The sequence below is a fragment of the Saimiri boliviensis genome, chromosome 20 (assembly GCF_048565385.1).
Source record: "Saimiri boliviensis isolate mSaiBol1 chromosome 20, mSaiBol1.pri, whole genome shotgun sequence".
In the NCBI taxonomy this organism is placed as follows: domain Eukaryota; kingdom Metazoa; phylum Chordata; class Mammalia; order Primates; family Cebidae; genus Saimiri; species Saimiri boliviensis.
The window spans coordinates 23,456,283-23,472,856 of NC_133468.1; the positions used below are offsets into that span (position 1 = coordinate 23,456,283).

At 39.9% G+C, this 16,574-nt stretch overlaps 1 protein-coding gene across 9 annotated transcripts in view; it reads left to right on the top strand.

The window, feature by feature from the left end:
• The window catches only part of EBF1 (EBF transcription factor 1), a 410,560-nt gene that overhangs the window by 120,816 nt on the left and 273,170 nt on the right, over positions 1–16,574 (top strand). For 4 of the 9 annotated variants that reach the window (XM_074390666.1, XM_074390667.1, XM_074390668.1 and 1 more), the window contains exon 7: positions 15,262–15,351. The exons of the other annotated variants lie outside the window; for them this stretch is intronic. In XM_074390666.1, the coding sequence (XP_074246767.1) occupies positions 15,262–15,351 (90 nt within the window). The remainder of the gene's footprint in view (positions 1–15,261; positions 15,352–16,574) is intronic. 9 annotated transcript variants of the gene reach the window in all.

Genomic DNA, 16,574 nt, shown 5'->3' on the forward strand with positions numbered 1-16,574 from the left:
GCAGAGAAGAACCTTGATCATTTGAAAAAAAAAAAAAACAAAACAAAACAACAACAACAACAACAACAAAAACTAAACAGACAAAAACCACTCCCAGTGACTTGTGGGCAGAGGAAAGCAATGATACTGCACCCGGATAGTGAATGCAGGGAAGGGGGCCAGAGCTTGATCTTTTTATTTTTGATACCATCCTAAACTACAAATGAATAAGAGAAACTTAGAACAGCTTTAATGAAAACTATTTATAATTTCATTAGTATTCTTTCTGCCTTCTATTCATTTTGAAACAAATTGTCCCAAGAGCAATAATTCTAGAAATTTTTGCTTTAGAAAAAGAAAAAAAAAAGTTGAATTTCCCAGTACCCTTGTCTGTTTTTTTTTTTCCTCCTTAAAAATTTCATGCATTGTTAGGGAAGAAAAGTCTAGTCTAACTCACAAATGCATCCTTATTCTCATGTATATTTGATACCGGCCCCAGTCTAATCTGATAAAGTGCACTTTGCCTGTGGTGTCTTACAATAAGCTGGCTGCATTAGTGCCGGGAAAAATCAATACCGATTTATAATTTACCATCGCAAAAACCTATCACTTTTTATGACCCTCCATCCTGGCTCATTAATATTACATTAAAACACACACACCCACTGCAACAGGGGGAAATTGTAGCTTGTCAGGTTTACAGCCATAAAGAAACCTTTAATTGGACTTAGTTTGGGAATTCAGGCACAGATTTTGTTTATTTGTTTTGTTTTTAATGTATGATATTTACCTTAGTGGATTTTAAGATAATGCATAATATACCTATCTATTTCTCTGAAAAGAAAGGAGAAAAGCATGCCGCAGAAATTCTGACACCCACTTTCATATAGATCTTATACATTTTAATGGTCTTTAATAGCATTCTTCTCTGTTTTTCAATAGTCTCCAACCCTTTTTCACTTTCTTTTTTCTTTTTGTGAGAGTGTGGATTTCTTTATGCTGAAGCATTCCAGCTGATGGTATTTCTCTTATCTTTTTGGCTTGTCATAGTTGATATTTATCCTTCCCACCTCAGATCGGGAACAAGCTAAATGCCATCTTTTGCATTGTCTGTCTCTCAAAGAAAGGATGCATATTTGATTTTTCTTCTACACTGAATGGAGAATATTACACTGACCCTGCTTGGAAACTGAGTGATTCTCCTAGTGCTTGTTCTTTTCCAGTAGGGAACTGTAGACTGTGTGTGTGTGTGTGTGTGTGTGTGTGTGTGTGTGTGTGTATCTCCAATTCGTTTACCTTCAAGAAACCCCCAAAGAAAAATCAAACAATAGTCTTTCCTTAATCAAGTCTGTTAAGTGGCTTTGCCCTCATATGTTTTTAGACTTAAAAGTCTTATATCTAAATTCTTTCCAGATAATGTAAAAAAAATGATGTCACTGTTTATGTTGGCAGCGACAAGGTGCTCTATTTATTTCATACTATTCAAATAGTTTCCAGGGAATTTTTCCTGTAAAAATCATGAAGAGCCGACCTTACACACGGCTTGCCCCTTTCCCTTGCTGCCTTAAAGGTTAAAGCTGCTCCCCCTCCAACCTTAAAAAAGAGGCAAAATGAAGTGTAAAGCAGAGCCAAATAAATAAATAAATAAATAAATAAGGGCAGGGGGAAATTCAGTGTGTTCTCAAGTGTGCAGTAGATCCACACCATGCAGCAAATACATGTCGTGATTGGGTTTTTAAAAGACGTCCGCCTGGCCCCTGACTGACAGGGCCTATTGATTTTTTAGGTTTCTGCCGTCATCGGTTTCCAGCCTCACAGCGGCCGCATGTCGGGGGTCAGGGCGCACCGGGGCGCAGTGAGCCAGCCCTCGCCACTTCCCAAAGTGAAGGGCCGCTGAAAGAAAATCAATCATGTCATAAGTGAGAAGCATCAAAAATTTTCCCCCTGTATGGCCAAGGCCCATCAGCCTGTCTCCACTCAGTGGCTAAGGTTAGGCATCTGTCAAGTCAGACTAGGTGAAAAGTATTAGAAATGCCAGTTAACCCACGGGTAGACTGTGTGGGTGTGAGGGAGCCTCTTCCCTTTGTCTGGCCATCCCAGGATGACAGGGTTGGCGTTTTCACTTAATTTTTGAGTCGGAAGCACCCATTTTCCCTCCCTTTGGCATGTGTGTGTGTGTGTGTGTGTGTGTGTGTGTGTGTGTGTGTATGTCGCCTCCTCTCTCCTCCCTCCTCCCAAGGCAGGACGGGTTGAGGCCTGGTACCCTATTTATTTAAGAACCGGTGCAAAGTCGAAGTGGAGGCATTCCCAGGCAGCCCATTGGGAGGTCAGCACCATTGCATTCTCACCAAGTCACAGAGTATATTTCCCTAAGTGAAGCGGATTTTTAACCACCCCTTTTATATCTTGCTGTAGAAATGTACATGACACAGATATGTTTAATTGTGAAGTTAACAGTATACATCCCATGGCAGAAATTTTATTCGACTACTGTGTCGATGTTTCTGAACTGACAGGACACTAAGTTTTCTTTCTGTGCAACTAATTGGGAGAACATATATTTTTAGTTCTCAGAGAAATGATCAGGAATATTCTGTTCATTTTAAAACACCTTTTTATATTTCTTGCATTCCAAATCTATATCATGAGATTGTACAGTTTGTTGAAAGAAACCATATTAAGCGTCTAGCTTAAAGAAACCCTTTACATGTACTTTCTAATTCTGAGTTTGCTATTTACTTTTCAGGATATAAATCATAGATTATGTTTTCTATGAGAGTAATAGGTTTTTATTAATATATTTTAGATTGCTTTTCTTTTTAAATCAAAATAAGGCTTAAATGAATAGTTTGCTTGCTTGTCTGTTTTGAGGGATGAGAAGGGTGGATTGGGGAACTGGCTGTCAGGTGGGCCTCACTCTATGGTTACCTACTCAGCTCTGCCTCCTTTTGAGTGTGTTGGTTGACTCTGGTTCCATGATAGCCAAGGTCCATTTAAGACCTGTTTGAAATTTCCCAATAAGAGCTTCTTACTGGAAAATGTAGGAGGGGTTCACTTGGGTGTAGGGGCAGATTCTGAGATCTTCTTCTGTGTGTGGGATGATTACCCCAGGAGCATTAGAAGAACTTGAAAATGAATTGAACTGAGAGCTCTGCTGTAACTTTCCACCCTAAATTGACATTCACTGCCTGCACCAAGATGTATACTCACTAATAAATATTTTAGCTCTCTATGCCTCAGTGATTACACTGGCCATTCCATACAGATAAAAAGACAAAATGTTTCTTTAATCAGTACTGTGATGTGAGACCGTTAAGGTAACAGTGCTTGAAACTATTAGAATCTCAAAGATATTGACTGGCTTGCTTTTGGCATGGCAATTATAATTACATTTTTAGGTTACATTTTATGGGTTTATACTAGTTATTCTAACATAAAAGAAATTGCTGTCCAGAATTTTAACAGAGGGGAGAATGATCTAGGTTGAAATCCTTTGCAGTCCGGGCATCAGGGCTGCTAATATATGATCTAATTGTGATCAATACTTTCTTTTCTAGTTTCTGTAATGACAAGGCCTTTGCAATAAAAACACTACCATCTTTTTGAAATCCACAGAATGATAAATGACCTAGGCCAACTTGGAAGGGGGGAAGTGTAGTGTATTTTACATTCCTAGTGATTTATTATGGGTTTGCACACATAACTGGTGTGAAATCAAACTGGAGGGGGGTTGAGGGGAGGAGCAAAAGTACCCAACAAAGAAATCCATTCTGCCTAAAATGCCTAGATTTAAGTCCCATTATGGCTGATGTGAGCTAAGTACTCTCATCGAGAGGCTTGGGAGCCCTTGAGTATTTAGATTCCTTTTGTAACATTACAGGAACGGAGAAAAAAGCCAACACAATGAACCACTACTTTGCTATGTATGAATGGCTAGGTCAGCCTAACTCATGTGTTACATAAAAAGGACCAATTTCATTCTGTCTTGACAATAAATGAAAGCTTGGCTTTGAAGATACTCTTTGCCGGGTCTGTTTGCTTTTGGAGACAGTCTATTGGACAGGCTCTGGAAGACAGGTTATTTCAGGTATAAGAAAGGAAACCTCGTTTCATTAACTATTAGGGACTTAACTTCCTTTGGTGTAAAGTTAAGTCCCATCATCCCATCTTGAACGAGGAAGTTGGGGCATGCTTGCTGTCCTAATCAAACCAGCTGATCATTTAGTCCTGACAGGTAAAGTTTTTGAGGAAGACCAGTAGAGATTTGTGAATTCTACAATATAAAAATGTGAAAAATGTGTCAACGTGAACCCCTTCCAGCCCCGACCCCCCAGTTGTTTATGGCTGTGGTGAAGTTTCTCCCTCTTCCCATTCTAAACTTCTGTTTGCAGGTTGCCTGTGACATTTTGCTTCAGGCCAGCACTTAGCATATAATATTACAGATGCCTGAAATCTTTCAGCCTTTCTTTCTTTCACTCTCACTCTTTTTTTCCTGCCTCTCTCTTTCATTTCACTTTCAACTCCCTTTTTTCTTACAAAACCCAAAACTCTTTTGTTTAAAAAAGTTGGAAAATATATTCAGCAGTGATCTGGTCTAGTTTTCTGCTGTTCATGAGACCTGGAATTTTTTCCTATGAGCCAGAGAATCTTTCATTTTCTTGTCTCAGTAAACGCAGCATACAGTGCGTACTACATTTTAGGACTTGGGGCTCTTATTCAAACATTTTTTGGGGGGAGTGGGGTCAAGACAATGGAAGGAGATACAGGAGGTATCGGAGACTGAGTTTTCATATGAGATCATTAATCATTTCTTTTCTCCTGAATCAGGCTTGGGACAAAAGGGATTAAAGTGTGTTTTCCCCTCAAATATTCAATTTATCCTATCAGATTTCCCACAGTGACTTCTCTACCAAGGTCTTAATGCACTACTCTTAGAATGTCTCATCAGTGACCAGAGCTGATGGGGTCTTTGAACATTAGACAGTACCCATTAGTCAAGGTCCCTGGGCTAACATCTCTGGATGGCATTTTCTTATAAGTGTGCCATTAGTTAGTATAATGGACTGGTGTCTGTCAGCCTTTGGAGCAGGACAGAGAGGTGCATCGAAGACCCTTTGTTAGAAGATGGGCTGTGTTTTTTTCTTCAACCTGGAAACATGTCCCCAGCAACATTTTTAGCTTTTGAGAGACAATAAATGTTAATAGCTTCCGTGAAGTCTTTATAATCTCCCAGGTCAGAAATTGTTGTTGTTTTTTCTCTTTAAAGTCTCAAATATGGATTTACAAAATACTCTTTGGAACCATTATAGTCTTTTGGGTAAATAGTTTTCATTTTAAAACATTTTTATAATACACACATTTTAAAAAATGTTCTAAATATGTATTTTTACGATTGATCATGACAGCACCTTAAAGAGCCATTATTGCCTATCAGGGAGATAATGTGTGTGTGTATTCAAGAAATTGTCTACAAAAAAACTCCATCTCAAAGCATGTATGTTCCCAATGAGGATTTTTTGTCTCACCAATAAACTTAAAAAAATTATGCAAAACAATTGAAATATTGACAGATCATCCAAGTGAGACAGTTCAGAGTTGAGGATTTTTGCAATGCTTCTTAACTGGCAATTGAGAAATTTCGGGACTGAAAGATCAGAAATGCTGGCTACCTTCCTTGAGGCTGTGAACATAGGTTACCAAAGGTTTGGGTAGTTTACCAGACTTTTTGCCTCAAGCCTGCATTTTTAAAAAAGAGAAGGCTTTGATTTTATTGGGTTCTCTGAACCACAGGTTGCCATCCAATCACAGAGGGCTAGAAATTAGTCAGAATAGGGCAACTACTTGTTGGTTTATTCAAACGTATTGACTGTATCATTGTGCTAGGAATTAGAGATATTAAGGATAAGTTGCATCTATGCCCTTGGGGTGGATGCAGACCTACAAACATGTCCACAGTGGCAGATTCTACAATGGAGGTATGAATGAATTGAAACCCCAGCAAAATGATTCAGGAATAAGAACATGGCTGCTGTTCATAAGATCTGGGTGTCTGTGAATTTCCTTCAGGGTACAAGGTGGTGGCAAAAGATAGGGTGCTGGGCCAGGTGGGGAGAGATGGTAGGAACCAAAAGATGGCATTCAGGTGATGACAAAAATGACAATGACCACAGTTGCTACTACCGTTAGAAGGATTATTGAGGATTTTATGGGACATTTAGCTAAGAATAGAATATACATTAATTTTTACCTCAGAAGATAAACGTTTGCCTTATTCAACCAAGAAATATTTATTACATACCTTCTGTGTGCTAGTTACTTGGGGGTATAATGATAATAAAGTCCTGCTCCCATGGAACTTATAGTTACTGAGGTTGGGGGTTCTGGAGCTCAGACATTAAATGTAAAATTCACACACCTAAATGTAAAATCTGTAATGTGATAAGTTTACAAAAGGGAGGGTGTCAAATATCTGGCTGATTTGCTAGATATCTTGTCCTATCTAATGAAGACAGCAGGTGAGAGAGAGAGAGAGAGAGAGAGAGAGAGAGAGAGAGTGAGTGTAAGTGTGTGTGTGTGTGTGTTGGTTTGAGCTGGTTAGGGAGGCCAGGGAAACCTCTGAGAAAGTGGTGAAAGAAGAATGGAAGTCATGTAAGTGTTGGGGTGGGATTGGGGTGGAAAAGTATGGAAGAATGTTCTAAAGAGGAAAATAGGGGATGAAGAGAGAAAAGACTAGAAAGAGGAGAAATAAAAAGGTTCAGCAAGACGGTGGAAACATCCTTCTTCCCTCTCCTCTTCTTCTCTTTCTCTCTTTCTCTCTCTCTTTCTTTCTTTCTTTATAGAGATGGGGTGTCACCCTGTTGTCCAGGCTGGTCTCCAATTCCTGACCTCAGGTAATCTACCCATCTTGGCCTCCCAAAGTGCTGGGATTACAGACGTGAACCACCGCGCCCGGCCTCCTTCTTTTAACAAATATTTATTGAGTACCTTTCAAGATCCAGGCACCTGTCTTAGCAATGGAGATTAACACTAATGAAGGAGTGAAAAAATCCCTGCCCTCATGGAGTTTACATTCTAGGGCAGGGAGACAGACACTCAACAAACTGGTGAAATATACAGTACATCAAATGATGATGCATTCTGCAAGGAAAATAATTTAGGAAATAGAGTGAGGAAATATTTGGGGAGGGGATGAAGTTGTTGTTTTAAATACAGTAACCAGAAAGTCTCACTGATGGGTTGGCTTTTGAGCCAAGACCTGAAGGAGCAGAGGGAGAGAGCCTTGCAGATAGCTAGGGGAAGCAAACACAGGGCAGAAAAGGCAGCTGGAGGCCAGGCCCTTCAGGTCGTGTTCCTGACAGGTTTGAGGAAGGCTATGGAGGCCAGTGGAAAGAAGCAGAATGGGCATGCAAGCAAGTAGCAGGTGGTGCTTCCCAAGGCGTCCTGGGTCCATTTCTTGTGCCCCATGGGCCCTATGGACATCCTGGACTTTTACTCTGAGTGAGATCAGAAGCCATCAAAAGTGGAGGACAAATAGATAAGAAGGTTTCCAGGTAATGAAGAAGATGTCCACCTAGTCATTAGCAGTAAGCCGAGAAGTCTTAAACTAAACAGAAGTGTTTCCAACAATAGGCTTTGGGTATTCCAGGTCGTCTGACATTTCCTGAGTGAAACCTTAAGATCACTACAACTTGAGATTTGGTGTTTTTAGAATGGCTTCTGGGTCAGGTCCACTAACAGGATGGCTAAGCTGATCTTGATTCATAAAGATGCATTTTGGGAACAGATCCGTTGTACTTTATTAAACATCTGTCTGTTTTGAGAACCCCATTGCAAAATTCAGTTTCCATAAAACCATCTATGTTTATGTGACAACTGTGTACCTAAATATGCGAGACAGTACCTGGGTAATATGGGCAGGTGACTGAAATAAAGTCAGCTGAGGGCTGAATGACAGGGTATCCCACTGGGTAGATAAAGGAGCAGGGAGGGAGAAAGAGCAGCTGGGAACACAGATTGAGGTGGGCAGGCAAGACAATGGCCTGTTAGGATGAGCACCTTCCCACAAAGGCCATCAGCCCTTTGTGGACACTCAGCATGGACACGTTGGCTTTTGTATAAGCTGAAGTTCATTCTCTAGAGAAGCTAGTGTGTTCTCCAAAAGTAAGGCTAAAATTCATTGTGGCAATTTGCAAAATGATCAAGAGGAGGAAATACTTTATTATTCACATTCAAATGCTTTGTTACCCATGCCCTTATTCTCATTCCCTTTTTAGCATTAGGGCTATAGTCTTTCGTATAAATGTTTAATATCAATCTCTGAACACTAGGAAGCAATTTCAATATTATGGACTTCAGATCCTTGGCACTTTTCCAGGGCAGAGGTGAGGGAGAGCACCCTCTAGGCTTAGCTCTTGAAGGTAGTGCTGGATGGGCATGTTGGTTCTGTGGGCTTTTTAGAGATCACAGCAAAAATCTTCTTATATTTAGACCTCTTCACACTTTGGGACTGCTTGTGATATTTTCCCTGTGGTCTTTTGGGCACCTGCTTGACAATTTCCTCCTATGGCATTTGTTCTAGAAAACAGAGGTTCTCAGTGTCTTAGGGCAAACACTCTGATTTTTAGTGAAAAGTCATGGAACCTCTTCAGCCTTGACCTGGGTGGGAGGTGTCTGGCAACTCAAGGAAAAGCAACCACGACTCCAAGAAGGGAGTCAGTCCCCTGGGAGCCAGTACTGCTGGGTCCAGGGGCCTTGATGCTGGGAAGTTATTTTGTTTATGTTTGCTTGTTTAAAGTCTCGATTTGCTTTTCTTCAAGGTCCAGCTGCCAAATCAAGTTGATTTTTTATCATCATTCACTGGGCTGGCCACACAGAGCCAGAATTCATGGGCCTTCCTGGATGGAGTATTTTCTGAGACCCCTGGAAATCAGATGAATGCTCACTCGCTCTGTGACTTTCATCATCCACGTGCTTTCTAAATATGAGCTCATTCTTCTTGCAAGAATCAGGTTAAGCATTGTTATCTCCACTTTACAAATGGGCGTGCCCAGATTTCATTATTCTGAAGATAGATTTTGAGTCCATGATAAATGTACTTAGCATTATAGTAAATTGAAGATGAAAAGACCTAATAGGTTACCCGGTATTGCCCCTCCCTCTTCACCTCCATGCTACCAGAACAGGAAGCTTCTGCAATCTACTTTCTAGTGCTTTGATCAGTCTTGGTTTAAATGTCCCAGGGGAAGCTCCCTGTAAGGCTAACCTTGGAGAAAGAATCTCCTTCTAAAAGCTACTTTTGTGGTCTCAGTGATACGACTCCTCCTCCCCACAGCTGAAAGGCACTTGGAAGTGAGAGGAATATGGTTGGAAGTCTTTTTTCCTTTCTTTTAAAGGAGAATTACAAATTCCAAGAGTCACATGTGTATCTTTTCTTTTTATGGTAGATTTTTATATGGCTTTCTAGGTTTACTAACAGACATACAGGATTTTGAGTTACAGTTGGAACATGAGCTCATGAAATTAGTCTTAACTGCTTTAACCCGTAGGTGCTCGTGTTTATGGAATAAGAAAGTCATAATCGCTGACCGCAGCCATTAAAATCTGATGTGAGTCAACTTTGAGTACAAAGACTTTCTATAAGCCAACTCTCCTGAAGCTGAAATGATCACAATTTAGTATAACGAGAATAATTAATAAGGAGTGTGCCAGTGACCTTGAATATTAATATTGTTTCCTTTTCCTGTAAACAAACTGGGTTATTTTATTATTATTTTAGTGTGTAATTTGGCATAAACACTCCTTTTCACATAATTTCCCCAGGTGACTTTTGTCTCCTTGGCAATTTCCGGCTTTAATAAAGAAAACCTAATTAAGAAGGAGCTGTTGATTGGTTTGCTAGTGTAATTAACACAGGTGATGCTAATGAGTTTCTATGAAACCAGTGGTTTATGGGAAAAATAAACAGACCGTTGTTGCATATGGCCCAACTGATATCTGCACTCTGGAAGAAATGATGATTTCCAAGTCTCCTGTGAGTGGTTTGTGGGCATGGAATAGGCAGATAAAATATTTTATAAGATTCATTAGTGGAACTTGACCAAATTGAGAGCAAAAAAAGTCTCAGTGTTAGGCGATATTAAAAAATCTGATCCTTGGCTGTAGTACTGGCTAGGCTTGTCATTTTTCATGTGCCTAAAAAGGGGCAGATTTCTTTTGTTTGGGATGTGTTTCCAATTCTCATTATAGGCATCTGAAGTTTGCAAAGCTTCTAGCAGCCTTTTCTTCTTTTTCTTTTCTTTCTTTTCTTTTTCTTTTTTTTTCTTTTTTCTTTTTTTTGGGGGGGGAGATAGTCTTACTCTATCACCCAGGCTGGAGTACAGTGGCATAATTATGGCTTACTGCAGGCTCAACCTCCAGGGCTCAAGTAGTCCTCCTACCTCAGCCAATAGAGTAGCTGAGACTACAGATGCATGCCACCATGTTCAACTAATTTTTGCATGTTTTTTTGTAGAGATGGAGTTTCACCATGTTGCCTAGGCTGATCTCAAACTCCTGCGCTCAGTTGATTTTCCTGCCTCAGTCTTTCAGAATGCTGTGATTAGAGGCGTGAGCACTGCACCTAGCCCCCAGCATTCTTTCCAGGGACATTTTAATTTTCATTCTCTTCTTCTTGACTTTGCCCATTGACTCTTGAGGATGCTCTGACCAGGAAAGCACATGGGATTGCTGCAGAAATTAAGACAGCTGAAAGTCTCCTTTCTTGGCCTACAAATGCTTCCTGGGGAGCTCTTTTTTTAGGTTGGGGAATATAGTCTCACTCCGTTGCCCAAGGCTGGAGTGCAGTGGCATAATTCTGGCTCACTGCGGCCTCTGCCCTCCAGGTTCAAGTGAGTCTTTGTGCCTCAGCCTCCTGAGAAGCTGGGAGGTACATGCCACTGTGTCTGGCTGATTTTTGTGTTTTTAGTGGAGACGGGATTTCACCATGTTGTCCAGGCTGATCTCGAACTCCCCACCTCAAGAGATACACCTGCCTTGACCTCCCAAAATGCTGGGATTACAGTCATGAGCCACTGTACCCGGCCAATCCTGAGAAACTCTTAATATTTGTATTTTCAGTGGTGTCCAATCTGGTCTTGTGCATCTAGAATTACTTTACAACAAGCAAGTTTCCTCTTTCTTTTTTTCTTACTTTTTCTGGACTGGCAGGGGTGGTGGGGACACAGGTTCAGATATCATTTCACAACAACTTTATACAGTGAATAAGATTTGGGTGTTGAACGATGAGAACACTTGGACATAGGGAGGGGAGCACTACACACTGGGGTCCACTGGGGGGAAATAGGGGAGGGACAGGGGGGTGGGGAGGTGGGAAGGGATAGCATGGGGAGAAATGACAGATACAGGCAAGGGGACGGAAGGCAGAAAACCACACTGCCATGTGTGTACCTATGCAGCAATCTTGGATGTTCTTCACATGTACCCCAAAACCTAAAATGCAATAAAAAAAAAAGATTTTTGTAGCATCAATGAATATTTTATCATGGTAAATTTTACTTGGAATACTTAGCTATTAGTGTTGATAATTTACAAATACCTTGTTCAATTTCAAAACTGATTTTCGAAGCTGTTTTATAAAAGCCCAGTTGATCATAAGCCCTTTGATGTTTACCGAGTGTTTCGAGTCCCCTTCTCCTTTTCAGTGGTGTGTTCTTCTTCCCTAATCAATTTTTAAAGTATGTGTTTTCTCTTCATTTTTATCTGATTTTCCATCAGCAGCAAGTTAGTTCTTTTTCTTTTTTTTCCAGCCTCCAAAAATGCCTGTTCTACTTTGTCTCTCATCTATTACTATGTGACAGAAAAACCAGAGACATCCTGTGTCTAGCAGTGCACCTCCAGGGACATCTTTTGAACTCTCATAATTTGTATTTATTGCCACCCACTTTGTAAGTTCACAGTTTAATTTGCCAGCAGTGGCAGTGTTAGGCCGACACAGTAAAACAAGATAACGTTAAAATGTCAGAATGAGAGGGGGCATGAATGATGCATTACCCCTACCAGGACTTGCACTTGTCATTCCTTTCCACCAAAGTGATGTTAACTACCTTTTGAGAGCTTTATCTGACTGGTATTACTCAGAAATAGGATCATTAGTTCACTGTTCTGATTAGGAAGCCGCTATGCTTGATTAACTCTTCTTGGACTGAGATCTCAGTGGAAGCATTAAATGAATCGTGCTGACTTAGATGTCTAGAACTAATTTATAATTATTTTTTTTGCAGTTATTTCTAGTTGTTGACATGTGTTTTTCCATGATGTGGTACTTAACAGGAATGAGTTAAGCCTACTGGAGGCAAGCATGTTTGAGTTGCGTGTTTTAATCCATATTTCAAGACAGGTGTTCTAGATTTTAAAAATGTTTCCTGTAGACAGACACTAAGCCATTGTTCTCAGTAGCATCTCATTCATTTACAACTTTTTGAAATTTCTCGGTTTGGTAAATTTCATCGCGTTTGTAGTTTTGGCTGAATCGTCGCCCTAGGAGCAAACTAGTTGAATTCATGTTTGTTCACAGTGGTCACTTCATGGGCGAGAAGCAGGGCTAACATGTGTCTTAAAGAAACTTCCAAAATGAAAAAGCTAGACTATTGAAACAGGAAATCCTTCCCCACTTCCCCATTCTCCAAAACCACCTCACACAGTTCTTTCCCAATCTAAAATTTTCTTCCTGTCTGAAATCCTAGCATATTGATTCTTCAGCTTCTGAGCAACTACATAACTCTCTGCCCTCTTCCAAATGTATACTCAACACATACATGGATGAGTTTTAGATGATCTTGAAAGCCAGTTTTGATAGGGAAAGCACTGAAAAGCTAGAAAGTGGATATGGGGGTAGCACTGAAGAGGAAATTTATCCTACAACAAGCATCTTGATGGTAATAAAGACTTCTTTTGTGTTCCATTGAAAAGGGCTCCATTTTACAGTAAAGACATAATTAAACTTGTATTTTAGTTTAGCCTTTATAAAATAAGAATATTTTTCGTCTTAAAATTCAAAACAGAAACAGAGCTGGATGAAATAATCTGAGAGGGATTTGTGTCTCTCCTGTACCACTGCATGTACAGTGCCTAGCACTCCTGAGGGGTCCTTGTGCATTTGTTAAATGGAAGGGATGAAGTTATCACTATGGAGCAGCCTTCCCCATCCCCCCTTTAGATACTTTCCTCCAAATCTCTTATTTCCTGAAAGGGCTTTTTTTTTTTTTCTTTTCAAATCTGTGCAGATCCAGAAACTTAGGTTGTTATTACAGATGCCTCTGATGAACCTGGGGTTACCCTGAGCATATTAACAGTACCATCCCATTATGTTCCTTTATCATATGCTTGACATCTGCCCTAAGTTACTATCCTTCACTATCTGCTTAAGTCAGCCTATGTTCTCTTTGGAGATTTCTTGGCAGCTAACCCTTGGCTATAGATACAGATGAATTGGCCTTCAGCTATTTGTATTAAAAATATAATCAGGACTTGCTTTTCTAAGAAGGTGATTTGGACCGGGTTTTCAATACCAAGTCAGGTGGTTGTCTTTGTGTGTGTGTGGGGGGCAAGTTTAACTGAGATGGGGGAAGCTGGATAGCAGTATAAGAATTCAAAAAGGAACTTGGTTTCGGGATCGTTACGATAAAACCCTAAAAGGTACAGGAAAAAGAGTATGTGTTTGGTTTGAGTTTCTTGGGTCTATTAATTGCCTTCTAAGAGTGTACTTTTTGTCAGGGTGAATCATTTATTGCCAATTCTAGTTTATTGATATTTCGCTCTGTGAGCCTATTTTTCAGTGGTTTTGCCATCTGTTGCCCAGAGAATTGATGCTTTCTGAGATTTGACTGTAATGCTGCTTTTGTAGAGAGGGGAAAAGAAGTCATAGAAAAATAGTTTTTTATATAATCCTATTGAAAAGGTGATCGTCAAATTGGAAGGACTTTTTGTTTTTCTCCTTCCCTACCTTTGTAAGAGAAACTTTTGGTCAATATGGGTCAGGCTTAATCAAAATTAACTTTATTTTAAATCTGCTGTCATTTGGAAGTTCCCTTTCTATACTGTTTCTTAGAAAAGAAGGTTGGGTATGAAGTTCTAAAAGAAAAGCCCTTTAGCCAAGAAAATATAAAAAATTTTCCAAAGAATCACAGATACCAGTGTGTGTTTTAGGGAAGCAACCAATGTTACTTCTCCTAGAAATAATTGTTGTAACTGAATTAATATTACTTTCCCAAATCAAACTCTCTGCCTTACTCAAGGCTTCCTGTGTCCTGCCTTGTCCCAGATAGAGAACAAAATGAAACCCTCACCAATTTTGTCTACCTTTTTTGCTCTAAGCCAAGGTTTTGCAGCACCATTAGGATGTAGATTATCATATTTAAAACCTGTGATGACACCATTGTACCCATCCGAATGATTAATCTGCTCATTAAAAGAGTGCCGATGGGCTAGTCTAATTGGAACATGGATCTTCTTAAAGGACGTTACAGGGTCGGGAATAGGAAATATTACTCATAACATAAAGTAGGGATTAATTATGCTACTAAATACTACTGTGTGAAATTTACATATGGGTCTGGTTAGAGACAAGGATTAGAAAAAGTGTAGCATCCCATTTTATAACATTTATGTCAACTTTAAGACAGGTGGTGTGTTCATTCTTTAATCCCAAATCTTAAATCAACATTTACAAAAGCTGTTATAAACTCAAATGCCACAGAAGGCTTAGAGGTTGTGATAAATGCAGAATTTGCATCAGGGAATCATCATGATCTAACCCTATGGATTTTGAAAAAGCAATTGCAAAGATCCAAAGCTGCAGAACAGTCTCTACTCTACGTTAAACCTTAAACTTCTGCACGATATTCATCTTCGTAGGAAGGAAAGTACAATTGGGATCTTTAATAGGCAAATCCACTGAACACAAGTTTACAAGCTTTTTTTTTCTCCCCCAAATAAGCTTTCTTTAAACAAACAATATGTATAAAAGATGTAAGGGGATTGCTTGGAGCAAATGGGTTGGGAGATTTGAATCTCCACTTAAGGGTCTTTATTCCACAGGGATCCCATGGCCACACAGTTAGAAAGCCACCTTATCACATGGAGGTGGATCCTATAATGTGGATTGAAAGAACTTTGAAGATCTTTTATTCCATCTCCTTCATGCTCAGGCAAGGGAGCACAAAAACTTACAAAATGAGTTAGCGACAAGGCAGAACTGCAAAGTAAAATTTCTGACTCATATTTCAGGGCTGTTTTCAACAAACAACACGCTATCTCTAGTCTGCTACCAAATATCTTGACATGTTGGATTATTCGTTGGACGCATCACGTCTTAAGGTATCTCTGTTTACTAAAGTCATATCTGTTTGACAAATGTGAAATATATTCTGACACATCTTGAGGATTTGTTGCATTTTCCTACTTGAAAATTCATATTCTTTGTTTTACTTGTAGGCAGATGTCATGTCATGTGTCAGGTAAAAAATGGAAAGTTACTCCTCTGGAGTAAACACTCTACCAAGAGAAATGAAAATTAGAGTACTTGGTTATAGGTGGGCCTCTACCTGTTTAAGGAACTCAGAGGATTACATGTTGGTGTTTTGAGTGCTTCCAAGCTCAGAGAGTTTCCTTAGGCTTTGGTGATCATGTAATATTTCTGGGATTGGGGAAGCCTTAGGCAGACAATGCTGTGCTTAAAGAGACCTTAGCAGGCTATCATGATCCATTCAAGCTCCTGCATACCTTTGACTCCTTCTGTCCAGCTCCCATGTTTGTTCTCTCCTCTCCATTTTATTCTGCTTGTCTGACTGAATTGAATTCACCATTAGCTCTCGCCCAGATTACTAGAGTAACTTCCTAGCTGTCTCCTGGCCTCTAGTCTTAGCCCTGCTCCGTCTGTTGTCTATACAGCAGCTAGAATGATCTTTCTGATGCTTCTGACATCACGGTTCATTTCTCGCTACTCTCCTCCGTACATTGGACCACTTTGCACTGATGCAAACTCACCGTGAACTCTGAACTTGCTTTTGTCTTTGCAGCTGTTTTTTTTTTTTTTTTTTTTCTATAACTGGTATACCCTTCTTAGCTTTCTCTCCCTGCCTCAGCTTTCATCTGGCTGTGTCTGACTTATCCTTAGGATTAAATTCAGCATTAACTCCTCAAAGGGGCCTTCTTGGACCCACCAACTTAGGATACAAGTGTGCACTCTCTCTCTCCATCGTAGCACTTTTCACACTGCCTGGTAACAATTTACCACGTAGCCAACCCCAGCAGTGAGCTTCTTGAGGGCAGGGTGGAGGATATTATTGTTTTCTTACTTTTTGTTTCCTAGTATGATGTCTGATTCAAAGGAGGAAATCAATAAATGTGGGGGGAAGGAAAGAAAGCAATAAACCCCCACAAGAATTTACACTAGAAGTTGTACGGAGAAAATGTTCCAACATTCTTTGGTTAGATAATCCATCATATACTGTCTTTCATTAAGAGCTGAGTGGGTGCCTTTTTACGTCAAGTTTTAACGTATCAGTTTAATATCTTTGTTATCTTCCTACCATCATAAC